This window comes from Amblyraja radiata, chromosome 19, assembly GCF_010909765.2.
Source record: "Amblyraja radiata isolate CabotCenter1 chromosome 19, sAmbRad1.1.pri, whole genome shotgun sequence".
Taxonomy (NCBI): domain Eukaryota; kingdom Metazoa; phylum Chordata; class Chondrichthyes; order Rajiformes; family Rajidae; genus Amblyraja; species Amblyraja radiata.
In genome coordinates, this window is record NC_045974.1 from 35,782,240 (window position 1) to 35,807,803 (window position 25,564).

Below are 25,564 nucleotides of genomic sequence, written 5' to 3' on the forward strand. Positions count from 1 at the left end.
GCTCGGGGCGTCGTAGGGGCCCATCGGGGAGCGGCCACTCAAAGCCACGCCGGGAGATGTAGGGCCCTGCCCCGGTCTTGATGTTGGAGCCCCTGGCGGGCGCTAGCAAGTCCGCAGCAATTTACAGCCGCGCCGGGCGTTGTAAGGCCCCCCTCCAGGTCACTCTCAACCTCTATGATCTTTGCTCTCAACCCCGTAATTCGTGCGGGAGAAGTCGCCGCTGCCGGTGCCCCGCAAAGCAGTCTCCCACCGGGGACCCGCGGGCTCCCGGTGTCACCATCCACCGGAGTCGGGTCGCAGCAGCTCGCCCCCGCAACTCTCCACGCTCCGAAGCTGGCTAGCTCCACGGAGGTAGGTCCGTAGGTCCACAGCTCCCACCGCCGCCCACCGACCCCCAGGCCCACTGCAAGCACGGAGATCCCAGAGACCCACAGCCAGCAGCAACTCCAGCCCAGCCCCGCTCCAACTCCAGAGGAACACGTAGGGGCAGAAGCTGATGGTGTGCAAGGTACGTCTTGTTCTTGGGGTGGCGGATGAGGGGGCGCAGCTCGGGCTGTGGGCGAACTGCCACTTGTCGCTGTAGCGGCCAAAGATCATAGAGGAGCTCCTCTATGATCTTTGGTAGCGGCCCATTGGGGAGCGGATTCCTCTGGAGTTGGAGGGGGAGGGGGGTATTGTGCTGTTTGATCGCCCCCTGCTATCCCAGGGACAGGGAGACACAGCGGCTTTTTAGACTGGTGGGCAATCACTTCCAAAGTTCTGCCCACACAGTCAGTACACTTCTCCTACACTGTATTTCATACAAACATTTATTCTGCAAGAAAAAACGACATTGAAGACTCAAACTCGCGATCGAGTAACTGCCAGGATCAAGGCGCAAACTCGCGACCTTGCGGATATGAGCCGAGCACCCTACCACTGAGCCAGCCATTAAAATCTACGCTAAAAAAAATCCATTCCGAAGACCGACAAATTCTGAATTACGAAAAGTGTCTGGTCCCAAGGCTTTCGGATAAAAGGTTGTGCACCTGTAATGTGAATGCCATTTGGGACTGAAATATTAATGCAGATTCTTTATTTAGGCAATGGCGATCTAGAGGGTTGTGGAGGTGAGGTCATTAGGGGAGCATGGCAGTTAGTGCTCCAATCTTACAGATTCTGAGACCCGAGTTTGATCCTGATCTCGGTTTCTGTCTGTGGGGAGTTTGCACATTCTTTGTTTTTGAGATACAGCACAGGAACAGCCCTTAGCATATTGGGTCCCGTCGACCAGCGATCACCACCATACATTAGTACAATTGTCCTTACACACAAGGGACAATTTACAATTTGCAGAAGCCAATTAACCGACAAACCTGTATATCTTTGGATTGTGGGAGGAAACGAGCACCCGTAGTAAACCCATGCTGTCACAGGGAGAACGTACAAACTCCATATAGACAGCACCCGTAGTCGGGATCGAATGCAGGTGGCTGGTGCTGTAAGGTGTTCCTGTGTCTGTGAGATTCTCTCTGGTCCTGGTAAAATGTCCTCCCACATCTCAGAGATGTGTTGGTTCAATAATTAGTCCTTCGAGTAGATAAGTAGCAAAATAATTTCTCTGATGGGGTAGCAGAAACCTGCTGTGCTGAATAGCCTTCTATGTTACATAAGCTCATTCAAAACAGAGATTGATAGATTTCTGGATATTAAAGGATATGGGGATAGTACAGCTGGAAGCGAGGTGGAAGATCAGCCTACATTTGGTCCTGCCTCTTATATTCTTACTGTTCTAATACAGGAAGGTGAGTGATTAATTTGTCAGAGTTATAGAGTGATACAGTGTGGAAACGGGTCTTTTGGCCCATCTTGCACACACCGCCAACATATCCCAGCTACACTAGTCCCACCTGCCTGCGTTTGCCCTCGAGACATTGTTATATTTTGACAATATGTGCTCCGTTTCCTTTTCTGGAAATATATATCATGATGCGATTTGAAAATCTGTGAATGCCAATACAGCTGTTTATTCATCAATCAAACGTTACATCCAAGACTTCACAACTGTTAATACTGTTGTGTCTTAATCCACATGAGGTTCATGATTATTGCCCCAAAATAGCTCAAAAATGAGGTTCTAGAATGTGAATAATGAATAACTTAAGCCTGTGCTTGTTTCTTTCAAGGACCTTCACAGAACAGGCTGTAGTTCTTACTGTGGGCAGGAAGCTGAACAGGATCGTGTTGTGCTGAAGCGAGTTCTTCTGGCCTATGCTCGTTGGAATAAATTTGTTGGCTACTGCCAAGGTTTCAATGTCCTTGCGGCTCTCATATTGGAAGTGATGGAAGTAAATGAAGGAGACGCACTAAAGGTAGGTGCAACGGCAAAGAAAATGTTTGCTGATACAGTTAAAGATGAACAGTTACATCTATGCACTGCTTTATTACATCCATGGGAATTGTGTTTTCATTGATCAAATATTAACAGGCATTCTGCCTAACAGGCATTCTGCCATTGGGTAATGAAAGCGTTCGGATTTGAACTTTGTCTTTTCTCAAAAGAACAAGTTGAATAAAGGAAGGAAAGTTTGTATTCATTCATTGCCTTTCATATCCCTTTCACCCATAGCTCTTCACCCCTTCCTGTTCTGATGTAGGAACCCCATTTTTGCTAATGTAACCCCACTTTTTAAAAAGGGAGGGAGAGAGAAAACGGGGAATTACAGACCAGTTAGTCTAACATCGGTAGTGGGGAAACTGCTAGAATCCGTTATTAAAGATGGGATAGCAGCACATTTGGAAAATGGTGAAATCATTGGACAAAGTCAGCATGGATTATGAAAGGTAAATCATGTCTGACGAATCTTATAGAATTTTTCGAGGATGTAAGTAGTAGAGTGGATAAGGGAGAACCAGTGGATGTGTTATATCTGGACTTTCAGAAGGCTTTCGACATGGTCCCACTTAAGAGATTAGTATACAAACTTAAAGCACACGGTATTGGGGGTTCAGTATTGATGTGGATAGAGAACTGGCTGGCAGACAGGAAGCAAAGAGTAGGAGTAAACGGGTCCTTTTCACAATGGCAGGCAGTGACTAGTGGGGTACCGCAAAGCTCAGTGCTGGGAGCCCAGCTATTTACAATATATATTAATGATTTGGACGAGGGAATTGAATGCAACATCTCCAAGTTTGCGGATGACACGAAGCTGGGGGGCAGTGTTAGCTGTGAGGAGGATGCTAGGAGGCTGCAAGGAGACTTGAATAGGCTGGGTGAGTGGGCAAATGCATGGTAGATGCAGTATAATATGGATAAATGTGAGGTTATCCACTTTGGTGGCAAAAACAGGAAAGTAGACTATTTTCTGAATGGTGGTCGATTAGGAAAAGGGGAGATGCAACGAGACCTGGGTGACATGGTACACCAGTCATTAAAAGTAGGCATGCAGGTGCAGCAGGCAGTGAAGAAAGCGAATGGTATGTTAGCATTCATAGCAAAAGGATTTGAGTATAGGAGCAGGGAGGTTCTAGTGCAGTTGTACAGGGTCTTGGTGAGACCACACCTGGAGTATTGCGTACAGTTTTGTTATCCTAATCTGAGGAAAGACATTCTTGCCATAGAGGGAGTACAGAGAAGGTTCACCAGACTGATTCCTGGGATGTCAGGACTTTCATATGAAAGACTGGATAGACTTGGCTTGTACTCGCTGGAATTTAGAAGATTGAGGGGGGATCTTATAGAAACTTACAAAATTCTTAAGGGGTTTGACAGGCTAGATGCAGGAAGATTGTTCCCGATGTTGGGGAAGTCCAGAACAAGGGGTCACAGTTTAAGGATAAGGGGGGAAATCCTTTAGGACCGAGATGAGGAAAACATTTTTCACACAGGTGAATCTCTGGAATTCTCTGCCACAGAAGGTAGTTGAGGCCAGTTCATTGGCTATATTTAAGAGGGAGTTAGATGTGGCTCTTGTGGCTGAGATAGTCTATCGTTAGAAAAAATATTTGGCCAGACTTTAAGATTAGCTCTTGCTTTTCTTCCAAATAAAGCAGAGATCTCTTTTACTCACCTGAAAGATTTGATGATACTTCAATATACATATCACCTGAAAAGCACCTCCTTTCATTAACAGTGTAAATCTTCCCTCAAAGTCAGGAGAACTGTCCAGCATTTTTAGACTTAAGCCTTTGTAGTGGGACTTGAACCCACAAGGTGAGACCTGAGCAATTATGCAACTTTTTTCCCCATCATCCATCACTTCCCTTTCCTCTTGTCGTTTCCTATTATCTCATTAATCTATTTCATTTAGCTTATTAGAAAAATCACAGTAGTCTGAACTAAATAATGTATTCAGTCCTGACGCAGGGTCTCGACCCAAGCTGATGCCTTTGCCTCCACAGACGCTACTTGGCCTGCTGTGTTTCTCCAGCAGTTATATCTCCAGATTCTAGCATCTGCCGTTTCTTGTGCCGTTGTAAATTAAATACTTGCCTTCTTGACATTTTAGTTTTCATAAATAATAGTGGATGTTAATTTGCTGCATTTTGCATTGTTGATAGATTACAATTTGAGATTTTACATACGATTTTACATAATATTAAACTTCACCGTCCTATTTACAGAAACACAATGATAAGCTTATTTAATTAAATTCCAGTTCAAACTTTCCCTAAGTATGTATTGTAAGCTGTGTATAGAACTTTAGTTAAGGAGGAATGTTTAAATGCGTTAAACATGGGCACATAGAATATAGGTGCAGGAGAGACCATTCGGCCCTTTGAGCCAGCACCGCCATTCAATATAATCATGGCTGATCATCCAAAATTGTGATATGGCTTTCACATGGTTCTGTATCTTTTATCTTTTTTAATATGCAGATAATGATTTATTTGATTGACAAAGTGCTTCCTGAGAGCTACTTTGCCAATAATCTACGTGCATTGTCGGTGGATATGGCTGTTTTTCGAGATCTTCTCCGGATAAAACTACCTGAGCTTTCTCAGTATCTCGATGATCTCCAGAAGGTTGCCAACAAGGAAAGTGCAGGTAAATTCTTTGTTTTATTATGAAATTCCTCTTTTAGGCAGATTTTTCCCTGCAACTGAAGACTTTTATTGTTTATAGTTTCCAAGATTTCAGAGGATTTTATGCTGAGAAAGGGATGTATTTTTTTAATGATAGTACCAGATCTGACATGGCATGTACAAGATCAGGAAAGAATTCAGCCCATCTAGTCCATGCTGACCTGTGTCTATTCTCACCTTACTTCAGTGAAGATTTGAAGCATCTCTGTCCATTCCTTTCATTGTAATTCACCTTTGCCAGAAAAGCATCTATCATTGGTGGCTCTTATGGTAGTGAATGTGACAATTTAATAATCCTCTGGAAAAGTATTTCTCCTGACTGTTCCCATAGATTTATTGGTGGCTGGCCTTTATATATGGCTCCAAGATTCAGTCAGCCCCATTTGAGGAAACATCTTCTCCTCATTCAAATGAAAATGCTCATTGAAAATGCTCAGCAGATCGCCTGTAGTTAGTGCCTTAAAAATGGAATCCTGAGAGCTGCAATGTGCTTTGACAGAAGATTAGACTTGAGACTTTAGAGATCCAGCGCAGAAACAGGCCCTTCGTCCCACCGACCAGCAATCACGCCGTACACCACCAGAATCCTACACACTAGGGACAATTTACAATTTTACTGAAGCCAATTAACCAACAAATTTTTACATGTTTGGAATGTGGGAGGAAACCAGAGCACCTGGAGAAAACCCACGCGGTCATAGGGAGATCGTCCAAGCTCCATATAGACAGAACCCGTAGTCAGGATGGAACCCAAGTCTCTGATGTTGTAAGGCAGCAACTCTACCATTGTGCCACCGTGGTGCCATGGAAAGACAAATTACCTGAAATGATTGCATTCAGTATTGAGTCCCAAAAGCTGTAATGTGGATTACCAGAAGATGAAGTGCAGTTTCTTGAACTGGACATTTTGTGCGAGTGTAACATGTACGGAGGCCAAAGACAGAGTGGGATGGAGAATGGAAGTGAAGAGAACAGTAGTGTTCTACAAAACAATCACCTAATCTGCTTTGCAACGGTGATCCCAGCATGTGGACCAGCAAGGAAACTGGAAGAAGCACAGATTAATTATTGCTTCACTTAAATACATGCTTGTGTCCCAGAATGGTGAGAAGGGAAGTGGTGAGAGGGCAGATGTTGCAAGGCCTGCAGTTGTACAGGAAGTTCTGTGAGAAGTGGAGTGGTTTGTGGAAAGTGAATCAGGGAGTCATGGAAGAAATAGTGTCCTCGGTATGGTGAAAGCGGAAGCGAGCGGAATAAGTATCTTGTTGAAAGTGGTGGACATGATGGATGATATGCTGTATGTGGAAACTGTGGAGAATTTACTGTTCATACGAACAATTCAGAATCAGTTACTGGCAAGATCTGGGGCAGTATTTTTCTCTATGCACAGATTTTAGTGTAGACATGGGCAGGAGTGAATTCCATTCTTTGCACCCCAATTAGTGAAAGACAGAATATATCCCCTCTGGTGTAATGGTCTTTTCACTTCTGTGGTCTATTACATTCTCAGATGACAAAACTATATGATCAAACATTTTCATCACTACTGAAACCAGCAAATTCCATGTTTTTGGTACGCTCGACTGACCCCAAATACTACACTGTGTGTTTTAAATATAAACTCAGTTTATTCCATAGTTAACCATTCTTAATTAACCCATTTTGGTATTATGCACCACAAACAACTGTTTTTTAAGTTTATTTTTGCCTGCGTTGAAATGAGCATTGATGTTATCAGAAGGCCAGCCTTGAAGCGGAAACTAACTCAACAATGTGAGCAAGCTGGAACGGATTCTGATTATTGAGAGTTTATCTACTTGATATTCAACTTTTCAACTCCAAGCCAGTTTTCATAAACTCTGACTGGAAGCACCCACATGGTCACATTGCAATAAATAAATTGGATTGATGTTATTATTATCTGAATGGTGGCCGATTAGGAAAGGGGGAGATGCAACGAGACCTGGGTGTCATGGTACACCAGTCATTAAAAGTAGGCATGCAGGTGCAGCAGGCAGTGAAGAAGGCGAATGGTATGTTAGCATTCATAGCAAAAGGATTTGAGTATAGGAGCAGGGAGGTTCTACTGCAGTTGTACAGGGTCTTGGTGAGACCACACCTGGAGTATTGCGTACAGTTTTGGTCTCCTAATCTGAGGAAAGACATTCTTGCCATAGAGGGAGTACAGAGAAGGTTCACCAGACTGATTCCTGGGATGTCAGGACTTTCATATGAAGAAAGACTGGATAGACTCGGTTTGTACTCGCTAGAATTTAGAAGATTGAGGGGGGATCTTATAAAAACTTACAAAATTCTTAAGGGGTTGGACAGGCTAGATGCAGGAAGATTGTTCCCGATGTTGGGGAAGTCCAGAACAAGGGGTCACAGTTTAAGGATAAGGGGGAAATCTTTTAGGACCGAGATGAGGAAAACTTTTTTCACACAGAGAGTGGTGAATCTCTGGAATTCTCTGCCGCAGAAGGTAGTTGAGGCCAGTTCATTGGCTATATTTAAGAGGGAGTTAGATGTGGCCCTTGTGGCTAAAGGGATCAGGGGGTATGGAGAGATGGCAGGTACAGGATACTGAGTTGGATGATCAGCCATGATCATATTGAATGGCGGTGCAGGCTCGAAGGGCCGAATGGCCTACTCCTGCACCTATTTTCTACGTTTCTATGTTGAGGAGGTACTTCGGGCAAAATCATACTGCCGAAGTGCTTTAATTTTCAAACATCAATTGTCAGTATTTATTAACCGATATGCTGTCATTTGATCATTGTTTCTCCATGCACCCACGCTTACATTTGACAAAAAGCTAAATTATGTTGCAGTACCAAGACGGAAAGATGAACGAGAGCGAGGGGGGTGGGAGGGGTTGGGGAGCAGAATATAAATCTTTGCCTTCAGTGTGATTACATGTATTCTGATCAAACTCAATGTTATTTTATTATTTGGCAGGTAGTTATGAGCCTCCCCTGACCAATGTCTTCACCATGCAGTGGTTCCTAACTTTATTTGCCACGTGCCTTCCTAATCACACTGTCCTCCGAATCTGGGATTCCGTGTTCTTTGAAGGCTCTGAGGTGATCCTAAGAGTTGCCTTGGCCATCTGGGCTAAACTTGGAGAGTAAGTTGTGCATTCTAATTATTTCTCTGATCTATTTTGTATTGGTCAATCTTAATCGTGTGATGTGCATAGAAGACATTTTTTTAATATTTGTGGAAACAGCCATTTCCTTGGTGTCATAACAAGTCATATAGCAAGTAAATAGGTCTTTCAGTCCAAAGATAGACACAAAGTGCTGTAGTAACTCAGCGGGTCAGGCAACATCTCTGGAAGAAAAGAATAGGTGACGTTTTGGGTCGGGACCTTTCTTCAGACTGAAAGTATGAGGTTGGGAGGATGGAGGCGAAAAAAGGCCAGGACCTATCAGGACCAGCCACAAATGACCTCAGGCAGGAAGATGCCCTTGTAGGCCCATTGTTGGCTAGAAAAGACGTCATACAATGTGGTGAAATCTGGAAATGGTTAAATGACTTGAGTGGAGGAAGGTGGAGGCCCTTCAGTCCACTCAATGTGTGCTGGTCATCAAGCACCCATTTATATACTATTCCTACTGCAACCAGTTTTATCTCCCCCCTCCCCCCCCCCACCCCCAGATTCTACCACTCATCTATATACCTGAGGCAATTTACAGTGGGCCGTTAACCCACAAACATGTATATTTTTGGGATGTGGACGGAAATCAGAGGACCCGGGTGAAACCCACATGGTCGCAGGGATAATTCTATTTTCATTTCTATTTCAAATAAAGAACTATTGATTATTGAATACGCAAACTACACTAGAGTCTGGAATGAGACTGGATTACTGAAACTGTGAGATGGCAGCTCTTTCAGCTGTGCCACCGTGCTGTCCCATTTTGTGGCCTGTCTCCCCTTTGTGAAAAGGTCCATTTGCTCCTTACTCTAGCAACCGTGCATCGACAGATCCATCTCCCCCACATAGAGTGGAAGTATGTTGCTCTTCCCTCCTCCACAACTTCCTTATCATTGGCCACACCTTGTATGCTTCCTGGAAACATTTAGGTTCCTCAGTCTTTTAGTTTTTAGTTTAGGTTAGAGATACAGTGTGGAAACAGGCCCTTTGACCCACCGGGTCTGTGCCGACCAGCGATCCCCACATATTAACACTATCCTACACACACTAGGGACAATTTTTACATTTACCGTGCCAATTTACCCACATACCTGTACGCCGTTGGAGTGTGAGAGGAAACCGAAGATTTGGAGAAAATCCACGTGTTCACGGGGAGAACGTATAAACTCTGTACAGACAGCGTCCGTAGTTGGGATCGAACCCGGATCTCCGATGCTGCAAGTGCAGTAAGGCAGCAACTCTACCGCTGCGCCACCTTGCCACCCTTAAGGGCCTGTCGCACTTAGACGATTTTTCTGGGAGACTACAGGCGACTGCTGCTAAATTTTCGACACGCTGAGAATTTTTCAGCGACAGTGGCGACAAACTTTGTTGTGTAGGTTGACGTAGGTGTTGTCGCAGATTGTCGTAGGTGCTGTCGGAGGTTGTCGCCAGGTGTCGTAGGTGGATTCCATTAAAACTAGTCCCTGGCAGTCGCCTGAAGAGTCGCCTAAGTGGGACAGGCACTTTACCCTTCCTCACCCTTCTTCAAATATTTGCCTAAGAAGCCTGTGTGAAGTAATAGAAACGAGCAGCTCTGTTCATTCACTGCTGTTAATATAAATGAATTGTGTTTGTTTAACATGAATCAGAATAAAACATTCCTCAAACAATTCTGGTACCCTAAGAAGTATTTTGCTCAAAGGGTTCCTACAAATTTAGAAAATATTGATATACTTGAGCAAATCCTGCACTGGTTTCCCACTGAATAATTGTGGACAATTGATCTGTAATTATAGACAGTTAACTAGAATTCTGATGGGGTCATTATCTTCCCGGCATGTTTCAGAGAAACTTATTGCACAGAAGTGCTATTACATAATACAGCAACACTTCCATACAGTGATCTAGATTCAGGCCACATGGAGCTTGCAGAACATAACAGAATAACATTTATATTGAACTTCATGGCCGCTGTTTACAATTTCCATTAATAGGTGGATTTCCACACCAATTTTATTTTTATTTATTGAGCTCTTACAATTACTACCTGAAGCTTGCAAAAAAAATAATTAAATCACTTGAACCTGTTCACAATTTACATTCTGGATTATAGCTTCCAATTCCTAACGTACTACTGCGGTGAGAACACAGTGAGAGGTTAAAATATAAATTTTAAAGAAGCTTGGGATTAAAAATTATAATAAAACCTGGAAAGTTGACGAATTCCATTCCCTTTGAATAAGCAATGAATTGGACAGAGTTGTATGGAGATACAGCACAAAAACAGACTGAGCACAAATAGTCCACAGCGAACATCAAGCAACCATTTATAAGCTCACCATACTCTCAACTATTTTATTTCCCCACGTTCCCATCAGTTACTCCAGTTTCGACAATTCATCTACATATCGGGGCAATTTACGGTGGACAATTAATCTTCCAATCCATAGATTTTTGGGATGTGGGAGAAAAACAGAGAGCCTGGATGAAACCACTGCAGTCAAAGAGAGAATATGCAAACTCCACACAGACGGCACAGAACCCAGTCATAACTCCTATTACCCACTGAGAATTATGTGATCCTCCAATTCTCGATTCCTGCTTATCCCTCAATGTAATTGATGCACCATTGTCAGTGAGACCTTCATCTCCCAAGACCCAATGTTCTGGCATTCCCTCCATCATCCCCAGTTTAGTTTATTCTTTAAGACTCTCTAAAACCGGCCCCTCTCCACCACATATCCAGAACCACCCATCCTACAGTCTGAAGAATGGTCTCAACCTGAAACTGTCCAGCTGAGTTACTCCAGCATTTTGTGTCTATCTTCCTTGTAAACCAGTATCTGAGTATCTATAGTGAGACATTTTTTATCTATAATGGAGATGTCTAAAACCAGAAGCCAAATTACCTATCTGATGTGCAGTGCAATCAGCGAACATTTTGCAAAGGCAAAGGGCTTGTTTCATTGTTGTATGTCGATGAATAAACCATTATTCATTATTTACCTTTTCGTATGCCACAAGCTTGCTCTTTGACTGTATATAAGTGGGTGACTCTTATCAGGTTTCTGTAAATACCACTCTCTACCTTGATGTTTCAGTAGTCTCCATCGCTGAGGCAGCCAGCTTCCATTTGATGCTATTTATAGCAAGGCAGCTGGGGCTGGCGATACATAATTCATGTGAAGCCAAATTGCATATCTGATGTGCAGTGCAATCAGCCAACACTTTTTCCCAGAGTGAATGTAATGTCGTTTGTCATGTTCATTATTTTAACAGAAGAATCAAAGGCTGCCAAACTGCAGATGAATTTTACAGCACCATGGGAAGACTGACTCAAGAGATGCTTGAGGATAGTCTAATTGACTGTAACGAGCTGATGCAGGTCAGAGGCTTAAGTACTTTGTGTGTGTGTGTCTGTGAATTTCTCCAGGGACATTTGCAATAACATTATCTTCATGAAGGTTTTATCTTTTTTGCTATTTTTACGATCGGAGTATGTTGCCCATTTCAGTGGAAGTAGCAAGCTGGAAAAATCGTAATGAATATATTTGCATACACTGAGTAACTAGAACATTTTAACTACAGGTGTAGTATAGAAGATTTTTTAAATAGTGTATCAATTTTTGGGTGTCCTTAATGATAGAGAAAAATAGTTTTCATTGAACTAGCACTCATTTGAGATTTTCTGAAGAGGATCTGCTAGAATCATTGTCATAAATTTGCTGGTGTGGAAATTCTTTTGCTAGTGTAATTTCAAAACAAATCTAATATCCAATCGCTAATGGTAATTATGTCTTTGTGCACAACCACACAGATCACAATATTTATTTTGCCTCATGTATGCATGGAGATAGCAATTAATAGTCAGTGACACCACATTACATGCAATACAAGTTTCATAAGCAATGCAGGCCTTCATACAGAAGCAAAATTACCGAGGAGCACACGTTTAAGATGCCCTTATTATTAATAATGCCTTTGTAGGCCACTAACTAATGTGTGATATTAAAACTGGCAATATGTACAACATTGAATTAGTATCAAAATGCACTTGCCATTTTTTAGGTTGTTAAGTGTAGGAAGGAACTGCAGATGCTGATTTACACCGAAGATAGTCGCAAAATGCTGGAACATCTCTTGATAGGGAGAGAATTGATCTCTGATATTTCACACCTTACCCGTACCGAGACCTTACTCGTTCCCCTTTCCCCCGACTATCAGTTTGAAGAATGGACTCAACCTTCCGGAAGTGGCGGCGCTGTTAACAGCTGCGGCTCACCTGCAGTCCGTCTGTCTTTACTTTTTTTCTGGTTTTTTTTGTCTTGTTTTGGTTAAGTTTTAGTTTGTTGGGTTGTGCTAGAGGGGGTGAAACATGTTCTCTGTCTCTTCCTTTGGGGGAATGCGACTTTTTCGTGTCGTATCCCCCTTCTCTACCTCCATCTGCGCTGAGGCCTAATGGCGGAGCTGGCGGCCTCCAACCTGCGACCGACCCCGAGGCTCCGGAGGCAGAGCCAGCCAGGACTTACCAACGAGAGGCTGGCTGTCTTCGGGGCTAAGGCATCGATGGCCCGACTTGCTGGTGCGGCGTTCTGGCTTTCGGCGGCGGCCTGGAGCTGATGCAGTGGGGCTCGGAGCTGAGACTGCGGGACCTGGAACGGCGACTGCAGGACCCGGAGCTGGGGCGGCAGCCCGGAGCTGGGGCGGTGGCCCGGAGCGGAGACTGCGGGACCCGGAGTTGGGGCAGCGGCCTGGAACGGAGACTGCGGGACCCGGAGCTGGTGCGGCGGCCTGGAGCTGGGGTGGTGGCCCGGAGCGGAGACTGCGGGACTCAGAGCTGGGGCGGCGGCCTGGAGCTGGGGCGGTGGCCCAGAGCGGAGACTGCGGGACCCGGAGCTGGGGCAGCGGCCTGGAGCTGGGGCGGTGGCCCGGAGCGGAGACTGCGGGACCCGGAGCTGGGGCAGCGGCCGACCGAAGCGGAGACTGCGGGACCTGGAGCTGGGGCGGCTGCCCGGAGCTGATGCTGTGGCGGGCTGTCTCGGAGCGGAGACGGCGTTCCGGCTTTCGGCAGCGGCGACATCACCACGGAGGTCCGCTTGACTGGAGAGCGGCATCTTCAGCCTGGATCGATCGCCTCAGCGCAGAGGGAGAACAAGGAGGGAAGAGACGGAGACTAAGACTTTGCCTCCATCACAGTGAGGATGTGCTTGGTAAACTCACTGTGGTGGATGTTTAATTTGTGTTTATTGTATGTTTTGTTATTATTGATTCTGTGTATGACTGCAGGCAACATAATTTCGTTCAGACCGAAAGGTCTGAATGACAATAAAGGATCTATCTATCTATCTAACCTGAAACGTCACCCATTCCTTCTATCCAGAGTTACTGCCTGTCCTGCTGAGTTACTCCAGCATTTTGTGTCTATCTTTAGGTTGTTCATAGAAACATAGAAAATAGTTGCAAGAGGAGGCCATTCGGCCCTTTGAGCCAGCACCGCCATTCATTGTGATCATGGCTGATCGTCCCCAATCAATAACCCATGCCTGCCTTCTCCCCATATCCCTTGATTCCACTAGCCCCTAGAGCTCTATCTAACTCTCTCTTAAATCCATCCAGTGACTTGGCCTCCACTGCCCTCAGTGGCAGGGAATTCCACAAATTCACAACTCTCTGGGTGAAAAAGGTTTTTCTCACCTCAGTCTTAAATGGCTTCCCCTTTATTCTAAGATACTGGGCCTTTAGCTTTAGCTTTTGCCCTGTATAACATTACAAGCTGTCTAAATTTTGTGAAATCTATGTGTAGCGTTTGTTGAGAGATGCTAAACATTTATACTGCTATGATGAGGTCCTTGAGTATTGATGAAGAAATACTGATTCATGAAAAAGTCAGGATGACATGATTTGGTTGATGTTATCGAGTTATTGTTGCTCTTGAATATATGTTGGTAGAGATCATGGGGTATGGAGATACATTCAGAATAACCATGGTGAGTTTCAGGGACTGTGCGCAGTAGATTGTATATATTGTGGCCATGGTCTGCTGGTGGTATTGGAAACTGCTGTGTGAGGAGGCACCAATTGAGCAGATTATTCTAGTCTGAATGGTGTTGTGGAGACAATAGGAACTGCAGATCTTCTTGGTTCTTGGTTACTTGGTCCTCCAAAATATTCCAACTGGAGATGGTGAAGGGAGGGATTAAGCCAGAAAGGGTTATTGGGAAGAAAGTGCTACTTTAAATTTAGTTGCATCTGGTTGGGTAACTATAGTTTGGTGGAGATTATTCCATGCTTTAATTGCGCGGGGGAAGAACGAATTGCTGTACACATCTGTCTTTGTAGCTGGGATCACAAATTGGATCGAATGCCCTCGTCTGCTCCTAATTGGTTTGGGGTTGGTGTAGGTCTTGTGATCTATGTCTAGCTGACCATTTAACATTTTGTAAAAACAGGTCAAACGGTGAGCTTCACGTCTGTCTTGGAGAGGGTTCCACCCCAGAGAATTCAGAAGTTTGGTGAAACTCGCTTCTCTCCCATAGGTGTTAGTAACAAATCGAGCGGCCTGTCTTTGGACACGTTCGATGGATGAAATGTTTTTATCTGTGTATGGGTCCCAAGCTGCAACTGCGTAGTCCAAATGAGGTCTAACAAGGGTGAAGTACAGCTTCTCCTTGACAGAAGCTGAACAATGATGAAAGTTGCGCCTCAGGAAGTTTAGGACACCTGTTGCTTTCACTGTTGCATGATGAGTCTGACCATTCCAACGCAGATCATTTTGCAATTTGATGCCAAGATACTTGGTTTGTTTGGATTCTTCAAGGGTGACACCAAGTATGTTGTAGGATGTGGCGCCTGGATTCCTCTTTCTGGTGACACGCATGGTTTCACATTTGGAAGGGTTGAACTGCATGCCCCATTGTTGTGACCACGCGACCATAGTATCGAGATCCTTTTGGAGAGCATCTTCATCATCAGTTGACTTAATTGGACGGTACAGCAAACAATCCTGGTTTATAAAATAAACAAAGTGCTGGAGTAACTCAGACTGTCAAGCAGCATCTCTGGAGGACATGGTTAAGCGATGTTTCGAGTCAGGACCCTTCTTCAGACAAGTATGTTGTAGTGGGTTGTTTTACTGCATCCACATAGGTGACCGTTGAGAATTCCAGCGCTGCACTGAACCTAGTGGGAAATAAAGAGATATTTAAGAGGTTTGAGACTAAACAGAGTATACAGCCTCTTGTAATCACAAGCTGATGTGGATGGTCTATTGGTGGAAGCATGGAACGCCTGATGCTGTTTTACCATAAACGTACACAAAAATGCTGGAGTAACTCAGCTGGTGAGGCATCATCTCTAGAGAGAAGGAATGGGTGACGTTTCGGGTCGACGCAGTTCAGCTTTCAGTCAATGATGGGCAGGGGGGGGTGTGTGTTTTGGCGGGGGGGTGTGTTTTTGGGCGGGGGGGAGTGTGGGCAGGGGGGTTTGAGAGCTCTGAGAAAAGACCAGGGTTATGGGGGAGAGGGGGGTATTGCGGGGGAGGTGGGCAGGAGCCAGCGAGGGGGGCCAGAGGGGAAGGGGCTGGAGCTGCCGGTGCGATTGGGACTCACAGCGGGCACTAGTCGCTGGTCATTCTCCGCTGGGATCAGATTCTCTGCTTTCCGTTTGGCGACATTTCCCGTGCTGGGCTGGGCCATTTCCGGTCCCTCCAATGGAAGCCTCCGCCGGCCATCCTCAGCTCCAGTAAAGACGCGATGGACCAATCCACATGGTGCTGAATGGCAGGAGAGGAGATCGATCTGCACACGCTCAGTTTTTAAGATTTTTAAACCTCGCCAACCTTAGACCACCGATCGGAATGAAACTTGGTGCAATCGCAGCACAGGAGAACGGCGAGTAAGCTGCCAAACAGGGGCAATGGATGCAGTGGGAAGGTGTGGAGCGGAGGAAGATCAGCTGGAAAGAACTATGGGAAATGGAAGCAAGCAAGATCAGCTTCATCATCAGAGCGACTTATGACGTGCTTCCATCACCAAAGAACCTCCATCAGTGGTACGGCGAGGATCCAACCTGTGCCCTCTGCCCAACTCCAGCGACCCTCAAACACATCATGGTAGGCTGCAAGACCAGCCTCACGCAAGGGAGATACACGTGGCGGCATAATCAGGTACTAAAAAGCCTGGCATCAGCCCTTGAGAACAGGCGGTGTGCGACCAACTCCTTGCCTCCGAGAGCAAGCAACCCCCTCCCCCTAAGGGCAACAACCTTTGTCCGAGAAGGACAGAAAACATCTAAACATCCTTCCACCAGATCAGAAGAAGGAAACCTATGCAGGGCCCGCGACTGGAGGATGCTGGCGGACATCGGCCGACAACTAGTTTTTCCACCTGAAATTGCTTCCACCAACCTCAGGCCAGACTTGGTGTTCTGGTCCCCTTCACAGAAGACTGCTTACATCATAGAGCTCACAGTTCCATGGGAGAACTCTGTTGAGGAGGCCTATGAGCGTAAGAAGCTGCGTTACGCAGAGCTTGCAGCAGAGGCAACGCAGCGTGGCTGGAACACCAAAGTCTATCCAGTTGAAGTGGGATGCAGAGGATTTGTTGCGTCATCTACCATCAGACTGCTGAAGGAGCTTGGAATCCACGGTCAGGCTCTGCGGAAGACCATAAGATCACTCTCAGAGGCGGCTGAAAGAAGCAGCCGGTGGATTTGGCTCAAGCGGAAAGACCCATGCTGGGCCCCAAGTATTTCAGGGTGAATCTTTGGGACGGTTTGACATGGGACACGCGCTGAGGGCTGATCATCCTGCAGCGGGCCGCCCTTGTGGAGGGTGTATAGTGATAAAAGGCCGAAACACCCAGTGATGCAAGGGTACACTACTGATGATGTGTCCTGTGCCCAACTGTCCTGAAGGTTACCCAGGCCAAGATATACGTATCCACTCCCCCGCCCCCCCCCCCCACAGATGTTGAGCGTCTACCACTCTCAACAATCAACGAATGTCGTGAAATGCTCCCCACCTATTGGCACAAGGGACTTCTTAACATCTTGTCCTGTGTATTTGATTCTGATAATCTGGACTCGTCCAGTGACTGCTGTGAAAGGACAGCTGACAACATGGGAAAGTCCACGTGACAGCTTGGAGAGACAGCTGACAGGAGGGAACAGACCCCACTGGGGCCGTCATGGGCTAGCTACCCATGATAGCAGTCCCCAACGCTGTTTCAGTTAGTTGGAGACACCCGCTAAATGCTACTAAAAGTAAATTAAAGAGAATACCCCTAGAGCCTGCGAGAGCGGGGGTGGAAGATGGCTCACCGATTGATAACACGGTTACAGACCCAGGAACGGAAACGACTACGGACAAGGAGAGCATGGCACATGAGACATCCACAACAGCTGCGGGACACAAACTTCAGGTGTGCATTTGTGGTTGGGAGAAAATTACATCAGTGAAGGGCTTGAAGATCCACCAAGGGAGGAAAAAGTGCTTGAGAGAGCAGAGACATGGGCCTCGCATTGACCAGTACTTCTTACGAAGCAACCAGTCAAATCAGTCGAGTGAAGCACAGCGACAGGACTCAAACCAAAGTTCGCAGAGCATCAGCACCCATGTCACTGAAGAGGGTGATACAAGCACAGAAATGCCGGTGGAGGAGCCCACGCAACAACGACAAAGACCTCCATTGGAGGGAAAGATCAAAGGGCACAAACCTGGAGTGAAATGGCCCAAAGCTGTTGAAAAGAAAGAGTGGGAGACGGTCAACAGTGACCTTATACATATCTTGGAGCAACAAGCGGGCACAGCAGTGGAAAAGCTTGAAAGGATGGGCAACACAATCTACAGCTATGGAGAAGAACGGTTTGGGGTGAGTAAAGGGAGAGGTGGAAAGAAATTACCAACACCAATCAAGTCCAGGAGGCAGCAGGAGATCGAGAGGCTAATCAGAGCGAGGAGACAGTTGAAAAAGCAATGGAAAAAAGCAACTGAGGCAGAGAGAGAAGGTCTCATGCTACTCCAAGAGGACATCAAGAGCCGATTGGCAACCTTGCGAAAAGCAGAGAACTTGAGGAAACTTCGCAGGAAGAAAGAACACACAAGAACACGGTTCTACAAAGACCCTTTCAAGTTCATCAAAGACCTCTTCGCAAAGGAAAAAAGTGGAACTTTGAAAACATCAAAACGGGAATTGGAGGAACACCTGGAAAAGGCCCACCAAGACACGAAAAGGCATGAGCAGTTAGTCATCCCACATGACATCCCGCCTATTCAACCACCTGAATTCAACCTGGACACCAGCCCTCCAAGATGGAAAGAGGTAGAGAACACTGTCCGGCGAGCAAGAGCAGCATCAGCTCCGGGGCCAAATGGAGTACCATACAAGCTCTACAAGAACGCACCGGATGTGTTACGCTTTCTATGGAAGCTCATGAGGGTGGTGTGGAAGAAGCAAACAATACCTAAGGCGTGGCGAAGGGCCGGCGGCGTGCTAATACCTAAAGAAAAGGATGCGTCAGACATCAGCCAATTCCGGCCAATATGTCTCCTCAACGTCGAGGGAAAAATCTTTTTCAGCATTGTATCACAAAGGCTGTCCACCTATCTGGTAACAAACAAGTACATTGATACATCTGTACAGAAAGCAGGAATTCCAGGATTTTCGGGCTGCTTGGAGCATACAAGCATGATCTGGCACCAGATCCAAGCAGCTAAGAAGGACAAGAGAGACCTACATGTGATCTTCCTCGATCTGGCCAATGCATTTGGTTCAGTTCCCCATGAACTCCTTTGGGAATCTTTTGCCTTTTTCCATGTACCAGAGCTCATCACCACACTGGTCAAGAGCTATTTCCAAGACCTACAGCTGTGCTTCACAACAGCTGACTTCAGTACAACATGGCAGCGCTTGGAAGTAGGCATCATGGCAGGCTGCACAGTCTCACCCTTGGCCTTTACAATGGCCATGGAAGTCATCATCAGGGCCTCAAAATGGGTGGTGGGCGGTGAACGAACCAGGGCTGGGCTCCGTCTGCCACCCATCAGGGCATACATGGACGACATGATCACACTAACCACTACTGCAGCATGCACCAAGCGGCTACTTGGAAAGCTGCAGGAGAACATCAAGTGGGCCCGAATGAAGATCAAACCATGTAAATCTCGAAGCATCTCCATAGTCAAGGGGGTGCTTAGAGACACAAGGTTCTGTATCGGTGACGACCCTATACCAACAGTGTCTGAACAGCCAGTTAAAAGCCTGGGCAGATGGTACAATGCAAGTCTCAAGGATAAAGAGCAGGTGGAACAACTAAGGCAAGAAATTGTCAATGGCCTGGAGAACATCAATCAGACCCTACTGCCTGGGAAACTGAAGCTCTGGTGCCTACTGTTTGGACTCCTTCCTCGGACAATGTGGCCACTGACCATTTATGAAGCCCCAATAACAACTGTGGAGAAGATGGAGCGAACCATAACTTCATACGCGAAGAAATGGCTCGGGGTCCCACGATGTCTAACTAACATCGGCCTATATGGCAAAGGGGTCCTGGAACTACCTCTCACTAGTCTAACAGAGGAATACAAGTGTTCTAAAGTAAGACTTCAGATGACACTGAGGGACTCTAGAGACAAGACCATCAGTGCTGTTGCGCCGCCCCTAGTAACTGGCCGGAAGTGGACGCCATCTGATGCAGTACAGCAAGCTTCATCAGCCCTGAGATACAAAGACATCGTGGGGCAAGTCCAGCAGGGAAGAGGAGGCTTTGGCCTTACGACAAGTAAACCAACTTGGCGAAAGGCCACAACATCAGAGCGGAGGACATTGGTGGTCGAGGAGGTGCGGCGACAAGAGGAGGCCGCAAGAAGTGCAAAGGCGGTCTCTCTTGCCAAACAGGGGCAATGGATGCAGTGGGAAGGTGTGGAGCGGAGGAAGATCAGCTGGAAAGAACTATGGGAAATGGAAGCAAGCAAGATCAGCTTCATCATCAGAGCGACTTATGACGTGCTTCCATCACCAAAGAACCTCCATCAGTGGTACGGCGAGGATCCAACCTGTGCCCTCTGCCCAACTCCAGCGACCCTCAAACACATCATGGTAGGCTGCAAGACCAGCCTCACGCAAGGGAGATACACGTGGCGGCATAATCAGGTACTAAAAAGCCTGGCATCAGCCCTTGAGAACAGGCGGTGTGCGACCAACTCCTTGCCTCCGAGAGCAAGCAACCCCCTCCCCCTAAGGGCAACAACCTTTGTCCGAGAAGGACAGAAAACATCTAAACATCCTTCCACCAGATCAGAAGAAGGAAACCTATGCAGGGCCCGCGACTGGAGGATGCTGGCGGACATCGGCCGACAACTAGTTTTTCCACCTGAAATTGCTTCCACCAACCTCAGGCCAGACTTGGTGTTCTGGTCCCCTTCACAGAAGACTGCTTACATCATAGAGCTCACAGTTCCATGGGAGAACTCTGTTGAGGAGGCCTATGAGCGTAAGAAGCTGCGTTACGCAGAGCTTGCAGCAGAGGCAACGCAGCGTGGCTGGAACACCAAAGTCTATCCAGTTGAAGTGGGATGCAGAGGATTTGTTGCGTCATCTACCATCAGACTGCTGAAGGAGCTTGGAATCCACGGTCAGGCTCTGCGGAAGACCATAAGATCACTCTCAGAGGCGGCTGAAAGAAACAGCCGGTGGATTTGGCTCAAGCGGAAAGACCCATGCTGGGCCCCAAGTATTTCAGGGTGAATCTTTGGGACGGTTTGACACGGGACACGCGCTGAGGGCTGATCATCCTGCAGCGGGCCGCCCTTGTGGAGGGTGTATAGTGATAAAAGGCCGAAACACCCAGTGATGCAAGGGTACACTACTGATGATGTGTCCTGTGCCCAACTGTCCTGAAGGTTACCCAGGCCAAGATATACGTATCCACTCCCCCGCCCCCCCCCCCCCACAGATGTTGAGCGTCTACCACTCTCAACAATCAACGAATGTCGTGAAATGCTCCCCACCTATTGGCACAAGGGACTTCTTAACATCTTGTCCTGTGTATTTGATTCTTCTGAGAGAAGGAATGGGTGACGTTTCGGGTCGACGCAGTTCAGCTTTCAGTCAATGATGATCCCAACAGAGTGAGGCAGAACCTGATGATGGTGAAGCCACAGAAGGCTGAGGGAACGTGACAGGTCTTCTCATGACTGAGATTGTCACTATTTGCCTGGACATGTGGTACTTGTTACCTATCAACCCAAGTTTGTGCAGAGTAATAAATCCCATATCATTGTCACAGCAGCTGTGGCTTGAGTCGCTGGGGCTGTTTGTATTGGACAAGCATCGTTTAGAACAATGTTGTTGTGACATAGTGGTTGAGTGTAGGATGTACTGACGTCATGTGACCGGGAGCAGTCTACGGTGCAGATGCAGATTAGTATCCATTAAGTGCAGAAGCCATTAAGCTGGAAGTTGCTAAATGTGAACCATGACACAAAGTGCTGTCTTTGTGTGGGAGGGGGCAGGGGCATCTGGGAGGGAGGGGGGGTGTGGGCGGGGGAGGTGTGGGCGCAAGAGGAGGTTGTAGGGGGGTGTGTGGGTGGGGGTTGTGTGTGAGCAGGGGAACGGGTGTGTGGTGTGGGGTGGATGGGCACGGGGGGGTGTGTGTGTGGGCAGGGGGGGTGTGTGTGTGGGCGGGGGGGTGTGTGTTTGGGCAGGGGGGGGGTGTGTGTTTTGGCGGGGGGGTGTGTTTTTGGGCGGGGGGGAGTGTGGGCAGGGGGGTTTGAGAGCTCTGAGAAAAGACCAGGGTTATGGGGGAGAGGGGGGTATTGCGGGGGAGGTGGGCAGGAGCCAGCGAGGGGGGCCAGAGGGGAAGGGGCTGGAGCTGCCGGTGCGATTGGGACTCACAGCGGGCGCTAGTCGCTGGTCGTTCTCCGCTGGGATCAGATTCTCTGCTTTCCGTTTGGCGACATTTCCCGTGCTGGGCTGGGCCATTTCCGGTCCCTCCAATGGAAGCCTCCGCCGGCCATCCTCAGCTCCAGTAAAGATGCGATGGACCAATCCACATGGTGCTGAATGGCAGGAGAGGAGATCGATCTGCACACGCTCAGTTTTTAAGATTTTTAAACCTCGCCAACCTTAGACCACCGATCGGAATGAAACTTGGTGCAATCGCAGCACAGGAGAACGGCGAGTAAGCTGGCAAAAAATTGTAGCGCTATCGTATACCGTTTTTGCGCAAATAGAATGACCGCGCCAACCGTTAGATAACAAGATCAGAGCTTTAGTTATGTATAGACTTTATTATCATGTATGCCTGGGTCCAGTGAAGAGCTATTGTTGCGTGCTAACCAGTCAACAAAGAAAATACATGATTACAATGTATGGTGACATTTGATAGAGGAATGACCATGCTTAATCTGGATGTCCACTGTTACAGTATTTGACTAACTTATCAACATATGTGTTCAGGTGCACAATATAAACACCAGTGAGCCCCTGTTACTTAGGTATCACATCCTTGTACAAATCATGACCTTCACAAAGGCTGAAAAGAGTAATGAAGAAACAAAATCTGTTTATGTTTCACAGTATAAGCATTGGCTATGATCATAAACATGCAAAAATGAAACAAATGCTATTTTCCTTCTAAATAATGACTATCAGCTGATTTCTGTCTCTGGGGTTTGTCAGCAATGACGAGGGCTCCATTACCAGTCTAAAGCTAACCATTCACTGCCTGAAAGGAAGCAGTGCTTCCTGAGTAGTAAATGCTAATGTTTCCACAGAAAGCAGATGTTCCCCTGTTGAGCTTTTGGAGCAGCTAACTATCAGCTTCTGATTATTGTGTAAAAAAGAGAAAAGTTAAATCATGTGTAGCTCAAGCCATAACAAAGATCAAGTTTAACTTTTCAACTGAGGGATTAGTTGTTTATGCTAACTTTCTGCATTTGGATAAACAATAATAGTAACTCAAGGATATGGGAAAGTGCATGAAAGATGGGAGAAAGTGGAGCCATTTCAAAATATATTTAATGTAATTACTGAAAAATGTGTGTTAAGTTACTGAGTCACATACTAATCTCCATTGGTAGGACTACCTCCATTATCATATTTGTTGATGTTTATTCAATAGACACCATGTGATGAGGTCATACTCAATGCCTGGAATGAGTTTCCCCTATCACCTACCAATCCCTGTCTCACCCCTCCCTCTTACCTCCTTATAATGGCTATATTCCCACTGCACGCTTAGTTCCAATGCAGGGTCTTGACCCTAAACCATCATCCATATCTTTGCATCCACAAATGCCACCTGATCCAGTGAGTTTCTGCAGAAATTTGTTTCCTTGCTCCAGATTCCAGTATCTGCAGTCTCTTGTGTCTATCCGGGAATAGCAATTAGCTTCTGCAGGTATATTAATGTGATGGGTTTAACGCAACTCCTGTTAAGATTAGTTACATTGGTATTAGGTAGATTAAATGGATAGAATTTAATTTCATGATTCACACGAATTGAAGTATTAAAGTTAAATGTGATTCTTCTCTACAAACTGAATGCTTCGATTCATGTGAAAATACTGTAATTCCTTTAATGTATGGCAGGCATGAGCACCAATTTGATTGTGATTAGGAAAGCAGAGGATCATGGAATTTGATCCCAAAAAATTAGCCAAAATGTTGCAATTTTTTTAAATAAAAAAATTACATTTGTTCTCATCTGTTTATAGCATGCTGAGCAAAATTCAGATGTTGCTTACTAAACACCCTTTTCACTACTGCCATCTTACTGGGTCCAAAGGAACTATATTAACTTTTAAATTTTACCGCATTTCTTGCCAATCTTTATTCTGTGTAATCTGGGTTCTGACACACAAAGCTGTGTGTACGTTAGAGGAAACACGTCTACGAGGCAGTAAGCATTATTTTTTATCTATGCTTGGCTTGTCACAGTGGGCAACAACTTGATGAAGACTGAACACATGTTGAATTATTTTCATGTATCTTCATCCCCTTAATATAGCCAGAGGAGCACAAGTTGTTGATTGGATGGTAGAACCCATTCTGGTATTACAATCTTATAAATTAAATCAATTCAATGTGCAGTATCTAATTATTGAGTGAGCATCGTTTTTACACAGCATATCTGCTCTGTGCTTAATGAACTGTGAGACTGCAACATTTTATTACTGTGACAAATCTGTTTTCAATCACTATTTCTGAGCTCATCAGCTTTCACTCATCTTTCACCATCAAAATTCCATGTTTTCCTTAAAACATGTTAATCTATTGCTGCAATTCTTTACACAATGTTTGCATAGTTATCCTTTTGGTTATTGACAGGAAGCTCCAATCTTGAGTTGGGTCATGACTGGTGTTCTGAGTACAGCCCTTGTCACCACGTCACAGGAAGAGTGTGAAGATACTGATGAGGACACAGGGGACATTTAATAGGCTGTTGCAAGGGTTGAATAGTCTTATAATTGCAAGGACTGGTAGTTTTCTTTGGTACAGTGGAGGGTGGAGATAAATTCGAGGCACTCAAAGCATGAAATGGGCCTTTGGTTGGAACAAATATTTCTCATCTCATAACTTCAATTCTAAATCATCTGGTTATTGTCTTTTGTATTTGAGGACCATTTTTATCACCCAGGTTGTGGATGGGAGTGGGTACTGTTTACGTTGGCAGTACTTCTAAAATAGTAAAATCATTTCTGACCTGATATATCAGTGTGCTAAATTGTATACAGTATAATGTGGATTTAAGGTCACCCTGATGTATTGTGTTTCATTCCTTCTGTTACAGACACTGTATTCAATGGCACCATTCCCCTTCCCACAAATGGCTGAACTGAGAGAAAAATACACTTATAACATCAATCCATTCCCAATCCCTGTGAAGTTGTCGGAATCGCAACGGTAAGGGATATTTTTATTATCCAAATAATCATAAAAACAGTTGTATGCACTACATTGGATAATTAGATGGTTCTGCATATAGTGCAATGATTAACATTTGGCGATTCACTGGGTTAATGACTGAATATTACAAATAGTTCAAAGTGTAAAAAAATATTCTTGTGGTTTACAGAAAATGTTTCCGCCATCACTTAAAAAGTTGCATAGTTTTGTTTCTCCGCTGTAACTTTGAAAAATCAATTATAATTTAAAACTAATTAATAAATGAGAGCTGTCCTGAAGTAAAACAACACACACTTTGTGCATGGAACTGGTGCACTACAATGCTACAGACTACATTCTGAATGCTGTTTCTTCCCATATCGTACTTAAGTTTGACTTGATTGTATTTATGTGTGGTATATCTGATCTGTTTGGATAGCATGCAAAACAAAGCTTCTCATTGTGCCACAAT

General features: G+C 45.7%; 1 protein-coding gene across 4 annotated transcripts in view; it reads left to right on the top strand.

Moving 5' to 3' along the window:
- tbc1d30 (TBC1 domain family member 30) overlaps nucleotides 1–25,564 on the top strand; it is an 80,522-nt gene that overhangs the window by 42,430 nt on the left and 12,528 nt on the right. For all 4 annotated transcript variants that reach the window (XM_033038229.1, XM_033038228.1, XM_033038231.1 and 1 more), the window contains 5 exons: nucleotides 2,166–2,351; nucleotides 4,858–5,026; nucleotides 8,023–8,191; nucleotides 11,486–11,591; nucleotides 24,998–25,110. In XM_033038229.1, coding sequence (XP_032894120.1) covers nucleotides 2,166–2,351; nucleotides 4,858–5,026; nucleotides 8,023–8,191; nucleotides 11,486–11,591; nucleotides 24,998–25,110 — 743 coding nt within the window. The remainder of the gene's footprint in view (nucleotides 1–2,165; nucleotides 2,352–4,857; nucleotides 5,027–8,022; nucleotides 8,192–11,485; nucleotides 11,592–24,997; nucleotides 25,111–25,564) is intronic.